Source organism: Zonotrichia albicollis, chromosome 14 (assembly GCF_047830755.1).
Source record: "Zonotrichia albicollis isolate bZonAlb1 chromosome 14, bZonAlb1.hap1, whole genome shotgun sequence".
NCBI lineage: Eukaryota > Metazoa > Chordata > Aves > Passeriformes > Passerellidae > Zonotrichia > Zonotrichia albicollis.
Window position 1 is genome coordinate 6,284,182 of NC_133832.1, and position 22,117 is coordinate 6,306,298.

The following is a 22,117-nucleotide window of genomic DNA, read 5'->3' on the forward strand; positions in this document are numbered from 1 at the left end:
CTAGCTTTATGACCTGAAAGTTGAACACTCTTAATGGTCATTCTGGTAGAAACCACTTCTATTTTAGAATTTGAAAAAAAAGATTTCACAGAAGAAAAAGAACCTATGAAATAATTCTTCAGAAAGTAACACTTTTCAGCATTGAGACCAATTTTGTAGGTAGGTAAGGAAACCACCAAAGGCTGCCAGAAATATCAGTTTCAAGTGTGGTTAGCCACCACCATCTAATTTCTCACTGTGTGTACTCATCACACAGAGAAAGGATGGCTACAATAAGACAGTTGCAGTAGTTGTTGGCTGTTTCTATCTAAAAGATTCTACACCCCAACAAGCTGGAAGAGAAATCTCTCTTTCAAAGTATTGTATTATGCAATACATACTGAGGAGACAGCTAAAGTAGATTGGTTCTTAAATAATAATAAATATATATGACTGCCTACTATACGAAAATTGAAAGTAGACAATCTGAATGGACTGTTTCTGAAGGATACCACAACATTTCTGTTTCTCTTACAACACTATGAGGGCATTTAAAGCAATTCTAGATAAGTAACAGATTGAAATAATAAGGTACTCTCTACAGTTTAATTGGAATTTTGTCACATCATGCAAGCTTCTCATTGAGGTATGGGAAATGAAATACTTCATACTTCAACCCATCCAGAAGCTGCATCAAAAACCAAACTGAACATTATGGTGAGACAATACCTTTATATGGAAGGACATACTAAACCCAAGAGAGTAAAATTTATGCCTCATTAGTTTCAAGACCTTAAAGCTGGTACCACATGCTTTTCAAACAAAAGGCCTCCATTACAAACAAGTCAAACTGAGGCATAAGATCTCCAAAGAGTTCATATTTTCCACCACAATTAAGACACCTTCAAGACTATGTGTATAAACAACCATACAAATGCATAAAGTTTTCTGCCACAGAGACAAAATCAAGGAAACAACAACAACAATAAAATCACTCCAATATAAGCCACCACATTTACATTTGAATATTTACCTGCCAGCTGTATGGGGACACTGAGGAATTCACTTCATTTGTTGAAACACTAAAATATAAGATGAAAAGTATTATGAAGCACACTACTTTTTTCTGTACTTTAAAACAAGTTACTTGAAAATAACAAAAAAGTGAACCCTTAAAAAGTGGCTTCTCCACAGCACTACAGTATTTTTTTGCCATCTGTATAAGATGTCACAATGTGGATTCAAAGTATGACCACCTAACTAAAATCTGAAATCATATTTCACTCTCCTTTAATAGAACTTGACAATGGGTCTTCCACACTACAATACTTTATTCAGATAAAACTTGTTTTGACTCTATTTGTTTGTTTTGGTTTTAATTTTCAGAACTGCCTGTTTCATTACCAAAAGAGGAAAAGGAAACTGTAATTCTTCCTGGATTTCCCTCTAATAAAGAAGCCCAGCAGAGGCGCACACTTGCACAGGTGACAGCAGCTCCCAGAGAAGCTGTGGTAAGTGAGCAGGGCCTGGAAGGTTCCAGGTAACAGCTGCAGGAGGAGTCACTCAAGCACAGCACATGAGGCAGGCAGCTCTGCAAACCACAGGTGCCACTGAGAGGGGAGACAGCAAAGGCTGTGTCACACTGAGGGAGCTGCACTGGCTCAAGGTGCTCCCCTGAGGTGCAGCTGAACTGCACAGAGCCATTCCCACCCCACTGCTACCCAGCACCACCAGCTCTTTTCTCCCCACATTTCCCAATTCCCTAAAAGCAAAGCTTTGGGTATTTCTGATTATTGATGATTTCTGGGCTTGTTGTTGTTTGGTTTGTTTTTTGGGGTTTTTTTGCTTTATTTTGTGTGTGGGTGTTGTGCCTTTTTTCTTGATTTAAATGCAAAGAAAAAGCCTAAGTAGAGCTCCTGCAGACAGTGCATTCCTCAGTAACACACCCTCCACAAACAATAAAAGTGTTGTAGGCTGAGCTCCCAGCAATGCTTTTCCAACAGCTCTGAAGTGCACAAAAGGATGCCAAGGAGGAAAACTGGAAAATGCAGATGCCCAAGCACAGTTCCTGTGCCAGCCTGTGTCACACAGGATAAGACACCTGCACAGCACCATCACCTGCAGGAGGAGCTACAACCTCCACACTGGAACTGGAGCTCTGAAACAAATTAATTGCTGCCATAATCAAACCTACAAATTTGTTCCTCTATGACATCTACTTTCCTAAATGCCCAGAAGAACAGATTTTTTTTTTTATCTGAAAGAAAGAAGCTCAAGAATAGATTACTCTTGTAGCTTCAATTTCATCATGAGCTTTTTAAAAGCATTATGACAGAAGATGGCAGTAGTAACACAATGAACAAAAATGAAAGTAATAAAAGATTGAAAGCTGTGACATATTTAAGTATATCAATACCATTTTTCAGATTCCATTGGCTGCTTTGGCCTGTTCCTTGTGTTTACTGAAACTGAATGATTAAGAAGCCTAGGAAAAAACAAAGGTATTTGAAACAATTTTCTTAGAATATGTTACTTTCACTGCATCACATTTCCTTTAAATAAAAAAAGTTTTGAACATTAAGTGGCACCTTCCATAAAACTAGAATGTGTGTGTACACATATGAAATCCAGGCCCATTCCTGCTTCCATTTGAATTAAGAGTACAATTTCCAGCCCTTGAAGTATTTCAAGTTCTGTATTTTAAGGAAGCAAAACTCGGTGATAACTCAAACCAAAATGAAGTCTCCTCTTATTTTTCTCCCTAAATAGATACTATTCCAACTTATCTCACACCTGTGTAAAGTGATGCTGCTCTAAACACAAAAGACCCCACTGTTCCCTAAAATTAAAGACAGACAGTCAACCTAAAGCAGACCAGCAAGGACAGAGACAGACTGAGCACAAAAAAGTCAGTCAGGAGGGGCAGATGAGAAAGAAACATCACAAGTGCAAAGGAAATGAAGGTTAAAATGTGAGGTGGAAATTGAGAAACACAGGCTAAGAACTAAATAAAAATTTTAATGCAGAATTTAATGGAAATTCCATTTTTCTAAATGGTAAACAGCCAAAAAAGCCTGAACTTAGAGAGATTCAGAAAGGTGCTTTCATCTGGAGCAAACACATATCACATGTTTGTGCGTACACAGAAAAATGATATGAGCTACTATGGATGTTTTAAGTGTTAAGAATAAAATTATCAGTAACACTTAAAACTAAATGCGTTCAAGTAAGCATCACCTTGACTAAAGTGAAAAATTCTGAACTCTTGAAAGTAGCAATATTACACTTTGGCACTGAATTCATGGGCAGAAATGTGATGGAAGCATATTTATACAGAATTGTATTGAGAACTAGAATGACTAGAATGTATTAAGAATCAGAACACAAGGATTCCATGGAAGAAAGTAAAACAGCAGCCCCTTTTTATATTCCTTTACCATTACATAGTGCAGCACAGCCATTTACTTTAAATGACTGATGATTTTTCAAACTTCCCTGATTACTGTGATAACTTTGAGCTCAGTAATCTCATTTGCAGTATAAACCTCTCATTGTGTGACCCTCACTTTAATGGGATTATGAGAAGTTAAGCCTGTAAACCTGTAAATGTCTGCAAAAGTTAAAGCCTGTAAAAGTTAAGCCTGTAAATGCCTGCTGCACTCAGTCTGTAGCATCTGCCTCCTCTATTCTCTGTTCAGAAACTAAGTTTTGAGAGGGCATTCCAGGATTAATTTGTACTACAGCCTCAAAAAACTGTAACCAAAAAAACATTCAGAGCCTGGGTTATCAATCCAGAATATAAAGATGCTATTTTGAAGTCAATACTTTTTACAGAGAACCCCCATATCAACTAGCTTTCTTTGTCTTCAACTGACAGCAATGAGAAATTCAGTGGGACTTTGTAGCAAGCAACAATTACAAGTAAAGAAAAAAATTAGACTCAGTTTGAGTCTAGTGCAACACCTGCACTAAAACTGACATTGTGGTGTAAATGCAATGATTATATATAACACAGGCTATTCCTTTTCTATACTTATTATATGAAACACAAGGAAAAGCTATTGAAGCTAATTCTAACATATACATACATACACTTTTCAGCTGCTTTTCACCACTTCTGTGCAACATGTATATAATTAATGAGTTCATAATGAACTGTAATTATTTAAACAAAATATATTCTTATACTTTCTAAAACAAAGCCAGTAATTTTTGAAAGCTCCTGTTTAAAAACTGAGGAATTTAGATGGGGAAGTAACAGCAAGTTCAGTATCTGACATGTTGCAAGCTCAGTTACAGAAATCTCAATTTCCTACAGAATAATGAACTTGAAAGCTTTTAACAAAAGAAAATAGTGAAGAAAATTAATCTGAATCTAGTAAATTGCAGACAATTGGCAAAATAATTTGTTCAGCTGAAAGGAGGTCAGGGGGAATCACTGCAGGCACATTAATTACTGTCTTCCAGGAAACACAATGCAAAGCAGAGTATGTAACATGAAAGTAGAAGTAGTTTGAGTTCAGAAGTTACACTCAAGTGTGGTGTTGATGGTCCAAATTTTTAGCAATTGTTCTCATTCATGCCATCACTCATTAAACCCAAATCTTTATTGTATAGGTCAATTATCAGGCCAAATACTGATGTCCTGACTGAGCTAGAACTGCAACTAATTTCCTACTTATGATTCATACAAATCTCACCAATTCTGTTGTTACAGAGGTAGCACACAAACTAATCCTCTGAAAGGGTTCTAAAACTCACACAATTTTCAAAATCTAAATTACTCAACACCACATATTTATATATTCTACTTTTATATTATGCAAGCACAGCATCTACTCCAAAGTGCTTGACCAGATGAGAAAGACAACGGCAAGACCAACAAAGATATTGGAAAATATTTTATCAAATTTCAGGGTTTAAAGAGTGGAATCTCTTCTCAGCCGCTTATACTGTCAGATTTTGTGCAAACATAACAATAATTAACAGATTCAAATGAAGTGAAAATGGATTAAGGTTAGCTGTCTTCAAGTCTAGACAAGCACAAGTACTACCTTGAATCTCTAAAGTGTAAAAAGACACTAGAAATCCTGTGCAGTGAGACAAAAATGATTTACTTCCAACTTGCTCCAGAGCAGTCCACTGACTTCACATCTGGCTCTGCTTTGTGACTGAAGCTGTGTCTTCTGGATTTAGACAGTTTTAGGAAATCACTGCTGCCAGGTAAGAACCCAGACTTAATTGTGATGCAAATTCAAACAGGCTCATTTGGAACCAACGAAAATAATTAATCTAAACTACCCTAATGTCTTTTGAAAAAGACAAGGAGTATCCAGACTAAGTTACAGAGCTTCAATTTATAAGGCAATCAAGTCTGAAATCACTTCATTCAACACCTACATGTTTGAGTATAGTCTACACCATACTCCAATTTTATGTTACTGCTGGGGTTTGTATATTATGAATACTTTGACCCATTCCACCATGGGTCAAATGCAAAACAAATTATCTCCGAATATCATCACTTTAAAACCAAAGTATCAAGCAAACAACACAAAAACACCAACCAAACAAAACCCCAAAAAACTGAAAGCACCACATTGCATGTATCTGAGGTTGTATACTTAAATAAAAACTTTTAGGTTTGGACTCAAAGTACTCTTTGGAGAATTGCCTAATTAAATATTTTTCTTAATTAATATTTAATCCTAAAGAACAAAGAATGTATTACAAACTGTTTTTGATAACAAAACCTCTTAACCTAACTCAGCCAATCTATAACTCTGTGTTTGCACAGGAAATGGCCAAGAGCATTTCTTTTGTCCACACTTGAACTCTTTATACCTTGATGCACGTCCTGCCGCCCTGGTCCTCTGGAAGAGCTTTTCACTGAATGAACTTCTATAGCTCAGTGGCCTTCGTCTGAATTCACATTTCATGCACACCAAAGCCACAGACGGAAGGAGGAAGCAGGAGAGGTTGATGGGAGAGCACAGGGAAGTTATTAGCATAGCAAGCAAAAGGAGAGGAGACTGCATAATATTACAAAAACATACACTGAACAAACAAACGTGATTAGTAAGGAGTTATTTTGTGATGCTTAATTTCCCTGAGGACTGATCACTGTTTCACAATTTCCCTGTTCACTGATTGACTGTATTTTCCACAAATAAGCATAGAAGTATCTTGACTAAATGCTAAATAATATTCTTATTGCCAGGTAAAAAACCCCACAGATTCAAAATCAGGGCTAAATTTTCTATTAGAGGAGATTTTGAGCTCATGTACCTGAAGATACATAAGCCAACTTTAAAATATAAATGCTCAACTAAGAAATAAAGCTTAAGAACTATTAAGATTGCACATCTGCATCATTCAAGACAAAGCAGAGCAATTAGCAAGACCACTGCATTAAGACACAACAACATATAATGAGTAAAATTCAAGCTGCAGTTACTTCAGAAGAGGAGTGGCTTGGCATTTCAAATGATTAGATAAGCAGGAAACACGTAATCAAACAAGAGCCTCATGCAACATAAAAACCATCAAACACACTCATTCTCTCTTCCTTCATAGGAGAAAATGATGCATTCTTGGCCTTATCTGAAATACTTTAGGTACTGAGAATACACTGGCATTAAGATTTCATTCCTGTTTTTCCCTCCGTGTGAACAACAACCAATTCTTGAATGCAGGGCTTGGAGTTGTAAGCAAAACCCATTTTATCCTTCACACATGCACAGTACTGTTACTGCATTTACCTAATATAAAATGCTGGTGAATTTTTAAGACCCTACAATTCATAGTATTGGGATCTCAGTTTCTCTGAGGGTTTCATGTGTATTTCACATGAGGAGTTTACTCTAGAAGTACCTTACAGCATTTGCCTGCTTGTTAAAGGAACAGAACAGAAACTGCTCCTACACCAGCCTAGCCATTTCTATGGGACTCCAGCTATTCCTTCCTGTTCTTCATTTTACACAATGGCTAACTTGTTCTATTACATTCCTTTAATCTTCTGCTTGTTCCACAGCTCCTCTTCAGGAATTGTTCTGTTGAGATGCCCATAATGAAGCAGAGAAAGGCAGGCAGCTGAAATTATTTATTTTTATCCACAGATATTGTCACTTGACAAATAATGTAAAAACAAATTTCCCCTTCAGTCTACAGGATATTGACTGATGGAAGTACAACCTAGATTAGCTTGTATCTGAATAAAAATAACCAGTCACAAACAGACTGTAGGGAGGTTGTGTAATTCAGACAAGAAACACAGGACAGGTATCTTGATAGAGTCTGTGACTTCACTCTTTAGCAGCTGGACAAAGCTCTTCTCAACATAAGGTGTCAAAAGCTTTTGGGTATAAGAGAGGTTAAAGAATAAATTAATTGTAACAGAAGTTATTTTAATAATATTGTTCTACCTGTGTTTTTGTTCTTGCTGCAACAACTGAGCTGCTATTTTTCTCAGATCAGTCACTTCTTTGAGTTCATCATCATCTTCAGCCAGCAGCTGTTCTTTCTGAAGTCTGAAAAATTAAACATCAGTGATTTGCTTGGCTTCAGGGAAGCAAGACACAGAAATGGCTCATTATGGCAGTAACTAAGCAGTGCTTCCTGTAAGCTTATGCTCTGTCCAGTATGAGAACTCCTTCCTCCATATGCAAGGAGCTTAAAAAACCCCACTCTCACCCCGCCACTACTAGTAAAACCAACTCAAAAAAGATGAAGAAGATTTACCTTTTTTCATCTGCCCAGTCCTCATTTTGTTCTATTTTCTGGGGTTTCTCAGGATGTTTTCCCCGTTCCTTCAACAAAATGGAAAAAAAAGTCAGAATTGAATTAAGGCAGGAAAAAAAAGAAAAAAATCCAGGCTATTGAACAGTTTTTCTTTTGTCAGTCTCTGGTACCTTGACATAGGAGAGCAGGGTGCCAATCTGTGCCTCTCCCTGCTCAGGAAGAGCTCCCTCCTCTGCGTTGGGATCAATGTAGTCAAACGCCTCTTGGTCTAGGGAGGATTTATGAAGAACAGGAAAGACATCAAAACAGTTCTCTTGATCAAATGTTATTCCTGAGAGAAGTAAGGACTTATGAAAAATGTCAGATAAAGATAAAGCATAGAAATTGTGCCTTCCTCAGCTAGAAATAACTTTTTCTCCTTTCTCTCAAGCCTTTTCTGCTTGTGATTATTACATTGTTTTCTGAACTGATGAAAATACAGTATCAACACATGATCCTGCCATTCTGTGCCATTTTCTTACATTAGATTACCTAAGCAAAGCATCTCTGTTACCTAAAACAACAAATGCACAAGTGGTATTACCTTTCTGTGGATCCAGTTTACTTCCTATTACATGATTGTCATTCCTTAATGTCTGTTCCCTTGTTGATTCTGATACCTGGGAGTGAAGGCTGATTGTATCATCATCAGATGGCTGCAAAGACACTCACATTTAGTGCAGAACTGACATAGAAATGGTATTATTATATGATTTCCTACATTCCCATCATATCATATTAATTAGAATCAAGTTTAACAAGAAAAGTTAAAGAAATATATCATTTGTGTCTGATATGGCAGTCTAAGGGTTGAAACTCAACTGTACACATACTGAAAGAATATTAACTGCAACTTACTGAGGTATTTCTCAAATTATATAAAACACAGAAGGAAAAAGCTCTAAAAAAAATCAGAAATTACAAATTCAACAGTGAAAAAATACTCACTTCTGTAGTGGACAACCTTTTATCCCCATTATCACTTCCAATGCCAGAGTCTGGTCCATGGTTTTTATTGGGATAAAAGTCTTCCATGCTACATTAAGAAAAATAACACACAAAATATCCACACAAGAATGAAATAAACAGTAGTTTTACTTTCCATAAGAAAATAAACATCTTTTTCAATATATGTTCTCTGTACTCAAAACCTCCACTACTCACCTGTCTGTGAGGGGCTGGGAGGGGATGCGTTTGCCTAATGATGGCAGATCCAAGGAATCTGGTTTTTTATCTATTCTGAGGCACGCCTGGATACTGAGGAATTTAAATATATGCACTTTGCCCTTTAAACATATCTGTGGGGAAACACAAGAACAAAAAAAAAATCTTAATTACACAGCATGTCTGCTGAGAATGCATCCCAAAAAAATATCTGCAGCACTGCATTTACAGCCACAACACCCCAAAAGGAGAAACACAAGAAATACAGCTAAAAAAAGAGAAAACTTGATTGGCATAACTTAGAACAGCTTTCTCTAAAATCCTAATAAAAATTTTCTGTACTTGTGTGCTTTAATACTAACCTGTGCTGGTGGAATCTGCATTGGATTGTTATCCAAAACTATAACTTGTAAGTGACGTAACTTTCTGTAACAAATGGGAATTTCTGTAATTTTATTACAAGAAAAATCCAGCTTTACCAAGGGAAGGTCTCCTAATTCTGCATTCAGGGAAAAAAAAGCAAACAAAAAAAAAAGAATCAGTTATCTTCTTAACACTTTGCCTAATTTGCCCACATCAATGGAAAGAAGATGAGTAGCTCACCATCTGGCAACATATGGAGATTATTTCTTCTTATGTTCAATTCTCTAAGTGACTGCAATTTTCCTATTTGCTGGGGAAGAACTTGAAGTTCATTACAGCTAATATCCTAAGAAAGATATAATTAATAAATCAACTGAACATCTTAAATGAAATTACACAGAGGAATACTGTGATCAAAACTATTAGAAAATATACTATTAAAAGAAAAGAAATCCAAGAAAAGAAACCAAACACTATCTTGGATTTTCCATGGAGATGTACCAAACAGATCTTGCTGGATTTTAAAATGTTGAGTAATTCCACAAATTCAATTCAAGAAGTTAAATCAATGAATGATGAAATACTGGGTTTGAAATGAATACTGCAGCCTAGGAATTAGGAGTTCCTGGTGCAGTTCCCAGATCTGTCAAAAACTTCTTGTGCTATTGCTGGCAACTGACTGGCATTCTGCTCCTCTTCTAAAAATTCTTTTTCCTTAATAAACCTTGAACCAACCCATGAAACTAAAAAGAGCAGGCAATAGCACAGCAGCCTCACCAGCTTTTTGGATACAAGCACTAGAGGGTGACAAAGCTGCATCAAGTGAACACAGACAACAGCTATTTCTGACACTAATTTAATATTAATTTATGTAAACCAGAGTGACTGAACAATCACAGAGTCTTTCCAGCCTTCTTATGCTCTAAATAGGTACATCACAGGTACTGGAATCAAACTCTCTGCTGTGTCCTTAATCACCATCAAGCATGCATTCTGGGTTTCACAACTTGAAAAATAAACCAAAAATATCAATAAAATACAGTAATTTCATTTAAATTTTGTAGTAAATATTAATAATTTATTATACTGAATATATAATGAATATATAATATATATAGTGCTTTTAAGTGTACTGACCACAAAGATTCCCAGTTGTACTTACCAACTCCATTAGATCTCTCAGCTTTCCAATTTCTTCTGGAATGGAGACCAGCTTGTTATTACTGACAACCAGAACTTTCAGTGGAAGATCAAACAAATATTTTGGCAATGTTGACAAAAGATTTCGACTTGAAAGCAAGAAAAAGGGACAAGAAAGGCTGAATTATAAGTGAACAATACAGAGAAGTTATTTATGTAGATATGCATTAAGTCTCTCTTGATGCTGCATTTTGGGTAGATATGCCAGGCTTTTTTGGCTGAAGGCATGAGAAGCAAAAATATGCAAGCAAACTTTTTTTGAACTGACTATAAAAACATGGCAATGAAGCAGTCATTCATGTCACTTACATAGATTTCCTCTGGTTTTTTCAGGTTTTTGGGGTTTTTAGGAGCTGCCTGCTTTTATGAAATGCACAATACACTTCACCATCTGAAGCCCAGATTAGGATGTGGTTTTCTCCTGCGACAAAGGCCCTGAGCTAGTCAGGCAGGGTTTTAGCCTGGTCTCCAATGCTACAGCCCACATGTTCCTGCACTGCAAATCAGCCCTTGGACAGGAGCACAGAAATGAGGACAAAGCACAGTTTGGCAAAGGATCATCAGGAGAGCTGACTCCTGAAAGAAGAGTTAGGACACACAGCATTTCTGTGTAAAGAAGTGCATTCAGCACCTCAAACACCATCAAAAGAGAAATGGCTTCTGCTGAAGAAAGTTAGCCCTATTTCTTCCAGAACATACTGTGGTTTTGTATCATATTAATCCTTTTTAAAGCTGTGACAGGGCACCTTAGTTATGAATTCATACTGTAAGAACTGGTATTTGCAGATTTTGAGACACAGTAGGTTCTGGGGATTTAAATAGCTCTTAACTGAGAAAACTGTTTTGGATTTGATGCAGCTAATATAGAAACAAGGAGTATTGTGGAAAACAGGGTCAGGAGAGTTTTCCAGATTCCCTCACCTTCCAGAGCTCATATCCATCTTCTGTGCTAGTGAGAAAATCCAACCATATGTTTTCCAAGTTTAAAAAGAGCAGTACAGCAGTGGATGTAAATAACGTGCAAAATGAGCAGGACTTTCTGGCCAGAGCAATTTAGCCTCTTGATAGCAGCAAATTTCTATAGCTGGGTTTCTGAACACTGTCTGTCTACATAGCATCACAAACAAAGAAAACTCTGCAAACACAAGGACCTGATGAAGCAAAATGCCAACTCTGAGGAGATATGTTAAATAAAGACCAAAACCAACCACCATTACTCACCTAATGTTAAGGTAGGTAAGCATTTGCAGGTTTTTAATAGATTCTGGAATGGATTTGATGCAGTTGTGATACAAATTTAAAGTTTCCAGTGGTGCAAACAGCCAGACATCAGGAGGAATTTCAGTAAATCTGTTCTTTGAAAGATCTAGAAGCAAACAGAAAAAAAAATTCCTTTTTTAGTCAAGACTTTCCCTTCAGTAAGAGGAGATAAAAGTACCCACTGTTATTCTTGTCATGCTCCTAAAAATTAAGGTGTTGCAAGAAGTGTAAAATAATTCAGTTTTACCAGATGCTACTGCATATAATTAATACACAAAAGAGCCTTAAAATACTGAAAGATTATTGCTCAATATGCAATTACAACAGAAAGTAGAAGAGTGACAGGAATTCAAAAATACATTTCCTACTACACAGTTACAATGACACTGAATATCAATTATGATTGTCCCTCCTCTATCAAGTCTTTGTTCTGTGCAGTTCTTGGGTTTCTTCCCCTCCAACTCTAGGCACAACAGTGAATCAAGGCAAAAATTCAAAGTTATTTCTGCTGTTTGACAGCTACATTAGAATCCAATGCCATTATACATAATACAATGTATCTGCAATGCTAAAGCCAAGTTCCCAAAGCACCCTTACACAGTAACTGGCATTCTCCAGCTACACATTTGTAACTTAACTGAAAAGGGGATAAAGTTGCATAAACCAGTGCCACAGGTGTTTATATGTAAAAGTCAAGATGCAATTTAACCTGGCTTAAAAGCAGAAAGGGGTGAGATCTTTGACCATGGAAACACAATTCTTGAGCCAGAGTTATTCTGACAATGCATGAGTGCATTATGCAAATCTGCATGCAGGAGTTATGACAAAAGAAAGCATTACCAAAATGCACAGCACCTCTGACTGCATGAAACCTTGAAAAGAACCATTAAATACAAATGAAATGTGACCTAAGAATCTTGGAAATTATCAGCTAAGCTACCAAAACCTGTGCCATCAAAAGTCCACCAAACTACCTTGGAAGGAAGAGATATTTACTTGAGAACAACTGCCTAGTCTGAAAGGAACTCTGGCTGCCAACCCAGGACATTTCAAAAGGATGTGGTTTCTCAGAAATGCTGAACAAACTCTTTAAACAGAGAAGCAATACAGATCCCTTGCTATTTCAGGCTTTAGTTCTCAGTTTTTAACACTCACATGGAATAACTGTTTCTGCTTAGCTCCCATCACATTATCGCTGGAAGGAACAGTTCTGCAAAAAGTCTGAAAAGGGTTGGAAAATTGGCTCCGAGTCATTGCCAGGTTCAAAGAGAGCTCAGCAACCTGAAGTTTAACTGGCAAACAGCTGTGAGCAGCATTTCTCAGGGCCAGCACTGGAATTAATATTGCTCAGCTTCTTCCTCACCAGCCTGGCAAACAGAGGCTGAGGACAGAATGCAGGACACCAGGGTGTGCAGAGGGAATGGCCTCCACACTGTGCTGCAGGTGGCCAGCAAACAAAATGGACTGGTACCATGAAACACCATCTTCCTGGGGAGTGATTTTTGGCAGTAGCTTTAACTTTAGCTCTTGAAGTCTAAAATTTGTGAAATTTTGTGTGCTATCTGGCTGTCATTCCATTATTTCTTAAAAACATTTTCAAGCTTAAGTATCACAAAGTCTTTCTAAAAATCTGAGTATCTACTGCTGATGCAGAATTCTGCCAACTCTACCTGCAAGAGGCAGAAAAATACCTTTCTAGGTTGAAGGAGTGGAATTTCTAATAAACTTTGAGAAAAATGGAATAAAGTTAACTAAAACTGAACATCTCAACAAAACCTAAAAAGCTTATTTAAAAAATTAGCATGCTTGAGAAAATTTTCACAACTAGTGAAGTTCATTTTCTCCTTTCCACTACATTAGTTTTCAAAATGTTACAGAAAAATGACAGCTTCCACACAAAGGTTTTCTGCAAAACCCTTTTTAAACAAATGCTCTCCTGTTCTAATATTCAGCAGAGTGCAACACCTGCATGCACAGAGATGCCCACAGTTTTATTGCTGGTCCAGCTCTACAACCTCCAGCACATGCTGAAGTCTTTAATATTGTGAAAAAAACCCCAAAAACCAGCTTTAAGCCCCTTCCTGATCTGGCTTTATCAGCAGCTGGAAAGGTGACTGAAGGCTGGTACAAAGATCAGCCCACAAAACAAAAGGCAGAATCCCACCCTACTGCCACTGTCCCAGGGGCAGCACTGCAGACCTGAACTAGAGGCTCAAGGGCACCACAAAAATTTTGCTGCTGTATTTGCTTCCAGCCAAACCTCAACCACACATCTTGGGAAGTCCCAGATTAAAACAGCCTTGCTCTTTCTTGTAGAAATAAAATCTAGAGGCAAGGGCAGACAAGGAGCAGAGGATGCACTGTTATGAACAAAAATTCAGTTAATATTTTTTTGTGAGAAAGAGTTACAGGGACGCAGCCAGGTCTCTGTCTCTGCCAAAGTTCTTAGTGTTTTGTCATGGTAATCACAGGTCATTAGAGCTTATCTCCTCTTTTGTATTAGTAAAAGGCCTGGCTGGGTGTGGTAGATTGCCCTTCACCGAGGCAGTGCTCTCTTCCAGCAAAGGTAGACATCTGAGAGGGTGTGTGTGTGGGGGGGTTATGCAAAGTGACTCCAAAGTCCAGAATGCTTTGTGGGACCCCGACTCGAAATGCAACGAGAAAACCCCAAAAACAACGAGCCAAATAAGAATTGAGAGACTAAAATGATGTCTGGACATGAGGAACCGATGGCTGAGCCTGCAGAGATGTGGAGTCCCTCTCGCCCTGACCATGGGAGTCGTCCCCAGCGCCGAGACTGAGGGGGGACCGCACCGACAAATCAACATCTGACGGGGACATCACGCCCTAAAGGCTCCCACGAGGACCGGATCCCCCGGCTCTGCCCCTGGTGGACGGAGCTGCCATATCCTCCTCCTCTGAGTCGCCCTGGGAGACACGACGGGGACTGCAGCCCTGCCGGGACGCCCTATCCTGAGCTGATCACTTTTAATAAAAGCATTATAAAGGAGAAGAAGTCTCCTGGCCCTGTTTATTTCATGCACCAAGACCCTGCTCTGGATGAGTGGAGCAGGGGTGTAACACCCACAGGGAACACACAGCAGCTGTGGTTCCAGCCTGGCTGACACAAACCAGGGCAGCACAGTGTGGCTGCAGCCCCTCAGTGAGCCCCGGTACAGAGCCCACACAGCTGCACAGCAAAATACAGACCCAGAGCACTGCATTAATGTATCACTGCAGAAACCACTGCTCTGAAACAATGCCTTTGAGGACACTGTGGGGCAAGGATTGCACTTTCTTATTATGAAACCCAGAAATCCTATTAGAATAGGAAATGACACCCACTATCTCTCAGCAATAAAATAAAAAAGGTAAGTAAAGAGATGGGAGATAGCATGACTTCTATTCCAAGGAATTTTTCATTGCATCACCACAAAACAGCATTAGAAGAGCTCCAGGGGTTGGTCCAGATTTTATGAAGATAGAGATTTGAGTATCTATAGTTTTCCACAATATTCTAATATTGAATGCACTTGCAGCTTTTTAAAATCAAGTAAAGCTATTTTTATCCAAACTAAAGGATGATTTCTACTCCAAAAACGTTTTCATAACAAGCAAAAAGTTTATGACACAGTATTGCCTGTTATGGTAAATAAAATGTAGATGTGAAACATGTGCAATTTAGGTACTTTTTGAAGACTAATAATAAAACAGATGACCAAATCCAGTCTGAAAAAAGGAAGGAACTTTAGGAACAAAATAAACAAGCCAGCTTCCATCTCACCTGAAAGCAGGCTGCTAGCATGAGAATGGCTTTGTAAGGGTTAATAGAGGAGGAGCAAGGGAAGCTGCTAAATGCAGAACCACAGATGATTTAGGTTGCCAACTCCTCTAGAGGTGAGATGATAGGAATCCTTTGCTTAACCAGTTTAGACTGGAGAACTCTCAGTGGGAGTGCTGTGTGAGGACTAACCAGCAGACACTACCCATGCTGCTCATGAATCACAGGGTATTTCAATACCTTATCTCTGCAGGAACAATGAAAGTGAGAAGTGCACCATTACTAAGGCTACATTTGAAAGAGGAACAAGAATACATGAAGTTGGTTGCCCTTTAGGTTTCTTTTGACAGAAAAAGTAAAGTCTTTGGTTACTATGAGATGGTGATTAAAAAACAATATATAGAAAGATCAAAAGGAAAGAATTCTAAGAAATCAGTCTGGAAGGGAAGCTATAAGAAGTGAGAGGTTACCTTCTATCAATTTAAGCCATGATCAAGAGGGAAAACAAAAAGCTCAAGCTGTCAGGTTACAGCAGTGTGCAGCCAGGTATTTAAGTAGTATTACCATCACATTTGCCTTGGTTTTGCACTTTTCCCTAAGGATGCAGTACTGCTTCCCATCAGGAACACGCTGGTTTTTTATTTAAACCAGAGCAGCTCCTTTTATATTCAGGTATTACATACACTACATGTTGAATTTGAAATACAAGGCTCAGCTAGGAAATTTACACTGAACCGCATCTTGATATTTTATAACATTATTCATAAAAATACCTTGCTGATCCAGGATACTGGTGTTAGGCTATGGCTCCAAAACTGTGTTAAGAAACAAGATGATAAAACCCCCATATTCCTCACCCCACAAAACCCAGAACTGCTCTCCTAATTCATCACAGATAGACTTTCCTAGCCAGCTTTTCTAGCAATGCTTTAGCTGAAGCCAACCAAAATCTAAGAACAGTTGTAACTGTAAAATTAATCCTACAGAAGACAAGAGATGCTTAAAAACAAGTGTTCAGAGCTGATCCCAAAGCTACTCTTCTAGTCAATCTAAACCTGAATCTGAGATTGCCACACAGAATATGTGTAAAACTCGTTTGTCTGTCAGATGCAAGATATTCTGGAGAAGGAAAAAGTAACCTCAAACACTGCAGAGACAGCTGCATGTGGTCTGTGCAGGAAGCACAAGTGTCAATGTCCACAAAGCACGGGCTGCAGACAGCTTTGTTACACAAACAATGAAATGGTTTGTTCATGCTCAGTGCCATCTCTGTGGTCAGGCACAGCACACAGATCTCTTCCTGCCTTGGGTAATTGCTCAGCAAACTGGAGAAGGAGCCTCAGGAGAAAGGAACTCTTCAGCTTCCCAAGCTCACCTCAAATGGGATGTCCCTCCAGCACTTCCCTCTAACTCCACACATCTACTTGTAATTTCACAGTTCCAATCTTAATGCATGATTAATGACAGAAATGTTTTAAAATTTCCCTTCAAAGAAAAAACAAACCTGGATAATTCAATAATATAAAACAGAATTCTTCAGACTTAGTTATGTTGCAAAATGAAGTACTGAACAATTAAAATATATCCAGATGTAGAATGATTTCCCATCCCATACTGATATAAACAGCAACCATTTCAGTTGCAAAGGAGACCAAAAATGTTGAACTTACTGGCAAAGAATGTTCAAGAATTACAGCACCATAAATCTATGTAACTGTGAGTTTCATACAAATCAACATTTGCTCTCCAACATCAAGAGCAATGGTGAAGGACAACACAGAATCATCTGAGCACCCATCAGCTCTTATGCACAGTAAGGAAGCTGAGAATGCCAAAACCTTGGAGCTCTCAGGAAACTAAAGTGACCACAAATTGTCAAGGAAAGCTATGTACATTTGAAGTCTGTTCTTAAAAGCTTATGTAGCAATATTTAACTTGATTTTTATTTGGTGTGTACACTCAAGTCAAATAAAAGCAGTCTGTCTTCTGTTTAAAAGAAAAAAAAAAAAACACTCCCAAGACTAGAGGTGGCTACAAGCAGCTTTTACTTTTTTTCAACTGAGCATTTGACAGCATGGAATAGCTTCTGGTTTTGTGAAAAGGAATTACAAATAGGTATCAAAATGGTATTTGGAGTCTAAATCCAACAAATGAAGATCCAGGAAATACCTGCTTTATGGTTATCCCTGCCCCAAGTTTAGTTACAGAGTTGATCTGTGCAATTAAAATTACAAAGAAACTGCACACAACCAGACAATTGAGTTTTCTTATCAAGTACAGAGGAAGGGTTGTACAGGCAAGAAGAAATTCCATTTAACAGACCTGAGTTCTTGGCTTTTCAAGCTAATCAGCAGTTCTGAACAAAAAACAAAATGCTTTTTTAAAACACACTTTTACTGCTTTTGAGACTTCAATAAAAAACAAAACAGCCTGTCAGACTGAACAGTTGTTCCACATGACAGAATTGTTTCTGTAACTGGCCAGACCCATCAATGGTTGTGTCTCACACTTCTGCTCCCAGGGAGGAAGAACTGAGACCCAGCACACTGGCTGTGAAATCAAAGCAGCCTTAGGAACCCACCATTCCAGCCCACCCTCACCAAACCCACTCTCCCAGTCTACACTGGGTGCACCCACACTGAACATGTCTGAATTGGCAGTTTGGGTCAAGCAATTCTTGTTTTTCATGTGAGCTGCCTCTGCTCACATGTTGGTTCAGGTATGTGAGGTTTTTCCTGAAATCTCTACCAGGAGAAAACTAAACCAGAAGCTCTGATCTAAAGGCTGGAACAAGGGGGGATCATGCTGGTACTGACCTGCTGCACAGTGCTGTCCACACAAATCAGATTTGTTACTTGAGGTGCAACAAGCACACTTGAGACAGGCACTGATTATTTATTTCAGAGTTGTGCAAGCCTGGGTGCTCAGGGGTACTTCACAAGTCAATCACACAAACTATCAAAACTTCTTACTATTTATACATTTTAGCAAAGAAAGGAATTAGTGTTCACTGGCTACAAGTTAACAGTTCTCTTTACAATCAATATTCCATCTTCCATGGGCTAAGGACCCCTCTTGTTTCTCACACTAATTACTCCACGTGCCCAGTCTCTTCCTTTGGCTCAGGGGGCTTCTTGGCTTGGGGGTCCATCAGTCACTCTGTGATCTCCCCCTGCCACAATTGATCCACTCAGAACTGATCCAGCAGAGATGCTGAGTTGGCTTTAAAGGCTTCATCCCTATCTTGGGGGTTCTGCCAACTGTCCTTGTGGTCTGTAAGCCCTGCACTCCCTGTGCCCACTATCAGGGTCACATCCTTCTTCCCAAGCCTTGTCAGCTGCCCCCACATCTGAGATCACTGATGCCTGTCAAGCCCCAAATCTTAACAAGGCAATTCATAAACCACTAATTTGTTTTTTCAACACCTGGATATCACTTAGTTCTTACCTGTTAGTTGCTATTTACCTCCTTGCTGAGCAGGCTTGAAAGTACACAAAGATCAAGGAACACCGCTTCTCAAAAAAATTTTACATATTCCACATTTTACAACATGAGGATGAACTCAACAGATGAACAGATGAATTCTTCAGCACATTGCAACATTAGAAAGGTCTGGACATTTCCAAAAGAAGATAACACAGTGCTCCAACTCTGGAGTGTGTTCAGCTATTTTAGCACAGCATGATTTAAATGGAAAATAAAGAACACATTACCAGGATCACTCCTCAGTCTGGCATGTGAAGGTGTAAATTCACATACCATGTTGAAAGGACATAATCCATTACTTCACATCAAGGATTATCTTCCTCTCCATTACTGAAGGCGTCTTTGCTCCAAAAACCTTTCAGAGTTTGAACTGGAAAGCAGAAAATCCCACTGGAAGCTTTTTTGTTTTGGCACTTCAGTATTTAGTCTAGAGTATAGTTGCTAAAACTCTTTGCTAACAGAAAAAGTCTTTTCTTGACAAGTCAGCAAGACTTCTTAAGCTGCCATATTACAGCACAGGGCATCTTCCTCCCACTTAAACTCACCATCATTGATTAGTTTAATGCTGACAATTTCTTTTCTGGCTCTGAAATTTTTTAATTCCAAATTTCTGTCTCACAGACAAGTAATTTAAGGGAAAGTAATCCTCATCTGGCAATGAAGCAAAGTCTGAGTTTATTAAGGAATATCTCAAATATACACAAAATTCCCAAGACTTACACCAGCCTCTGTATGCTCAGTAACACACATCCAAGCCTTTGTCCTGACAAGCTTACAATCTAAAGAACATGAGACAAGCTACAACCAACCTGCAGTAATCAGTGTTTACTACATGACTTATCTTTTGTGCAGATAAAATGCCTTGTTGCTGGGTAAACTGAGCAGAAACATTTTTGAAGTAAGCTAAACTGCTGGAAGACAAAGAACATTGGAGAACAAGGCAACTGCACTAAGAGGAGAGCAGAAAAAAACCTGAAGAAATGGGGTAAGCCAGCAGTCCATGAGCACTGGGGGAACAGGGTCTAGCAACCATCCCACCATGTCCTCCTGAGACCTGGAGGCCCCTGCTGTAGGAACTTCAGCATCTGCTCTGACTGCCTGGTGCCTCCCACTGGCTCTGTCCTGCTCATGCCAGACCCCATGGCAATGTCTAAGAACGGCCACAGCCTCTTCTATTCGCTCAAAAATCATCCTAGAGTACCTCTCATTAGTGCATGTAACAACCTGGAGCAAACACTCTCAGAAACCTTTTAGGTCTAGGTCAGTCTTCAACAGAAGTAGTTCTGGTCACTGCATCCTGCTTCCCCCTATGGGAAGGGTGCTGAGGTGACAAATGGCAGGAGGGCTTGCTTTAACACCCAGATGGTTGGGGATTTGCTCCTGTGCAGTCACACCTGCTGCTCAGCTGCCACTGAGCTCCTTCAGCCTTTAACTACACAAGCCCTTCTTCAGAAGTCTTTCACTGACACTTGGAAACACATTTGTGAGAATCATGTCTGCCAAGCACTGAACTATTGTAGTTCTATACCAGGGTAAAGACTTAAATTTTTATTTTCACCTGAAGTGTGCAACCTCCTCAAGACCTGTGAGCACGTTATCCTAGCAAGTGTGAAACAATCCCAGGCTGGAAGAACGATGAACATCAGACTGTCGGACAGCCACAGAAAAGCACAGAACTCAGAAGTCCCTTCCCACAGCCATTCCACTAATTTATCACACACAAAAAAAGTATCAAATCACTTCACATTTTCTGTGGAACTCCAGCCCTCAGGCCTGATTTAGTTACCTTTTAGCTAAGGACAGATTTCAGCAGTAAATGCCAGCCCTGCTGGGAATATGAGTATGTACTTTTGAATCAGCTCCAACCAAGTAGCACAACTTAAATGGGAAAACACTTCACCAAAAAGAGTACCTCAAAAAGCAAAAGCTACTCCATTATTCTTTATCACAGAAAGTTCTGCAATACAATTCACAATCTAAATTATTTGCCACCTCTGTAGATAATCAGTAACAAATAAAAACATGTATCCAAAGAAGTTCCTTAGTTGATCAAACACAGAAATATTACAGACCTTAGATGTTGGATATTACAAAACACAAAAACAGTCAATGCAATGGCAAATTTAATTTTGATGGATGGATATGGTAAAAACTCAAAAAATTACACATTGCATGTTTTTTGTAGGTCAGTACTTCAGATAAGGCTATAGCACTAAATTTATTTTTTAACAAGATATAAGTGGTGTTCTTCATAATACAATCCTTTTAGGGAGGCAAATAGTAATAATCAGCTCCTTTAACTGCAAGTCACTGAACTGAACTTGCCCATCACACCAAGTATCTCTAAGCAGGACCTTTAACAGTGGCCCTCAGCAAGAAATCCTCAAGCACACAGAGCTCATTTCTGCCATGCCCAACCACAGCACAGGCTGTGAGAACACTGCAGAAAACTTCCAGAATTGTTTATAAACTGCGTCACTTCCACATTTTGCATCAGATGCATTTCAGAGCATAAACAGTGACTCCTCTCCCCCAAAACCATAGAATCAGAGTTCTTCTTTTTGTTCAAATCTGAAGGAAATGCTGCTGAAGAACCACATTTTGCAATGTTATTGATTTCCAGAACGCAATCAAGATTTAGGATATGCATCCTATATGAATGTTTATTTTTTTAGCTGAATATTGGATTTGTTGTTGCTGTTCAGTCACCACTGTCCTCAATTTAATCAACATCGGCTCCATCAACAGAAATAATTTTATTCAGAAAGGAAAATATAATTGGTTTAGAAGTGCATAATGTAGAGGCAGAATTGCATTGTAAATTAACATTCTTATGCATTTCACACTCAATATTAAGCCCTGGGGGTTTCATCTGTGATCACATGAATGACAATGTACCTCAGAAGGGCCAGAAATGGGATGTAAAAAAGTGAAAGACATGGAAATAAAGGTGACAATGCTTTCTGGAACAATGCCATGCCAAGCCTGGCACTGGCCAGGACAGCAGGGCTCACTCCCCAGTCACACTGGAATACACTGGTGTTACTCCTCCATGCTGGGAGGACAAAACAGAAGTGAGAAAGGAGAAATTTCAACATTTGTCTA

The 22,117-nt window shown here is 38.8% G+C and overlaps 1 protein-coding gene across 5 annotated transcripts in view; it reads right to left on the reverse strand.

Annotated features, from left to right (window-relative positions):
* LRCH2 (leucine rich repeats and calponin homology domain containing 2) overlaps positions 1–22,117 on the reverse strand; it is a 40,079-nt gene that overhangs the window by 14,203 nt on the left and 3,759 nt on the right. For 2 of the 5 annotated variants that reach the window (XM_014265326.3, XM_014265325.3), the window contains exons 2-14: positions 11,707–11,851; positions 10,448–10,574; positions 9,526–9,631; positions 9,285–9,421; positions 8,923–9,056; positions 8,707–8,794; positions 8,303–8,414; positions 7,890–7,987; positions 7,720–7,787; positions 7,404–7,508; positions 5,824–5,901; positions 2,396–2,464; positions 1,013–1,061 (exon numbers count right to left, since the gene is read on the reverse strand). In XM_014265326.3, the coding sequence (XP_014120801.2) occupies positions 1,013–1,061; positions 2,396–2,464; positions 5,824–5,901; positions 7,404–7,508; positions 7,720–7,787; positions 7,890–7,987; positions 8,303–8,414; positions 8,707–8,794; positions 8,923–9,056; positions 9,285–9,421; positions 9,526–9,631; positions 10,448–10,574; positions 11,707–11,851 (1,316 nt within the window). The remainder of the gene's footprint in view (positions 1–1,012; positions 1,062–2,395; positions 2,465–5,823; positions 5,902–7,403; positions 7,509–7,719; positions 7,788–7,889; positions 7,988–8,302; positions 8,415–8,706; positions 8,795–8,922; positions 9,057–9,284; positions 9,422–9,525; positions 9,632–10,447; positions 10,575–11,706; positions 11,852–22,117) is intronic. The other 3 variants (XM_014265328.3, XM_005484509.4, XM_014265329.3) reach the window with 2 other exon arrangements.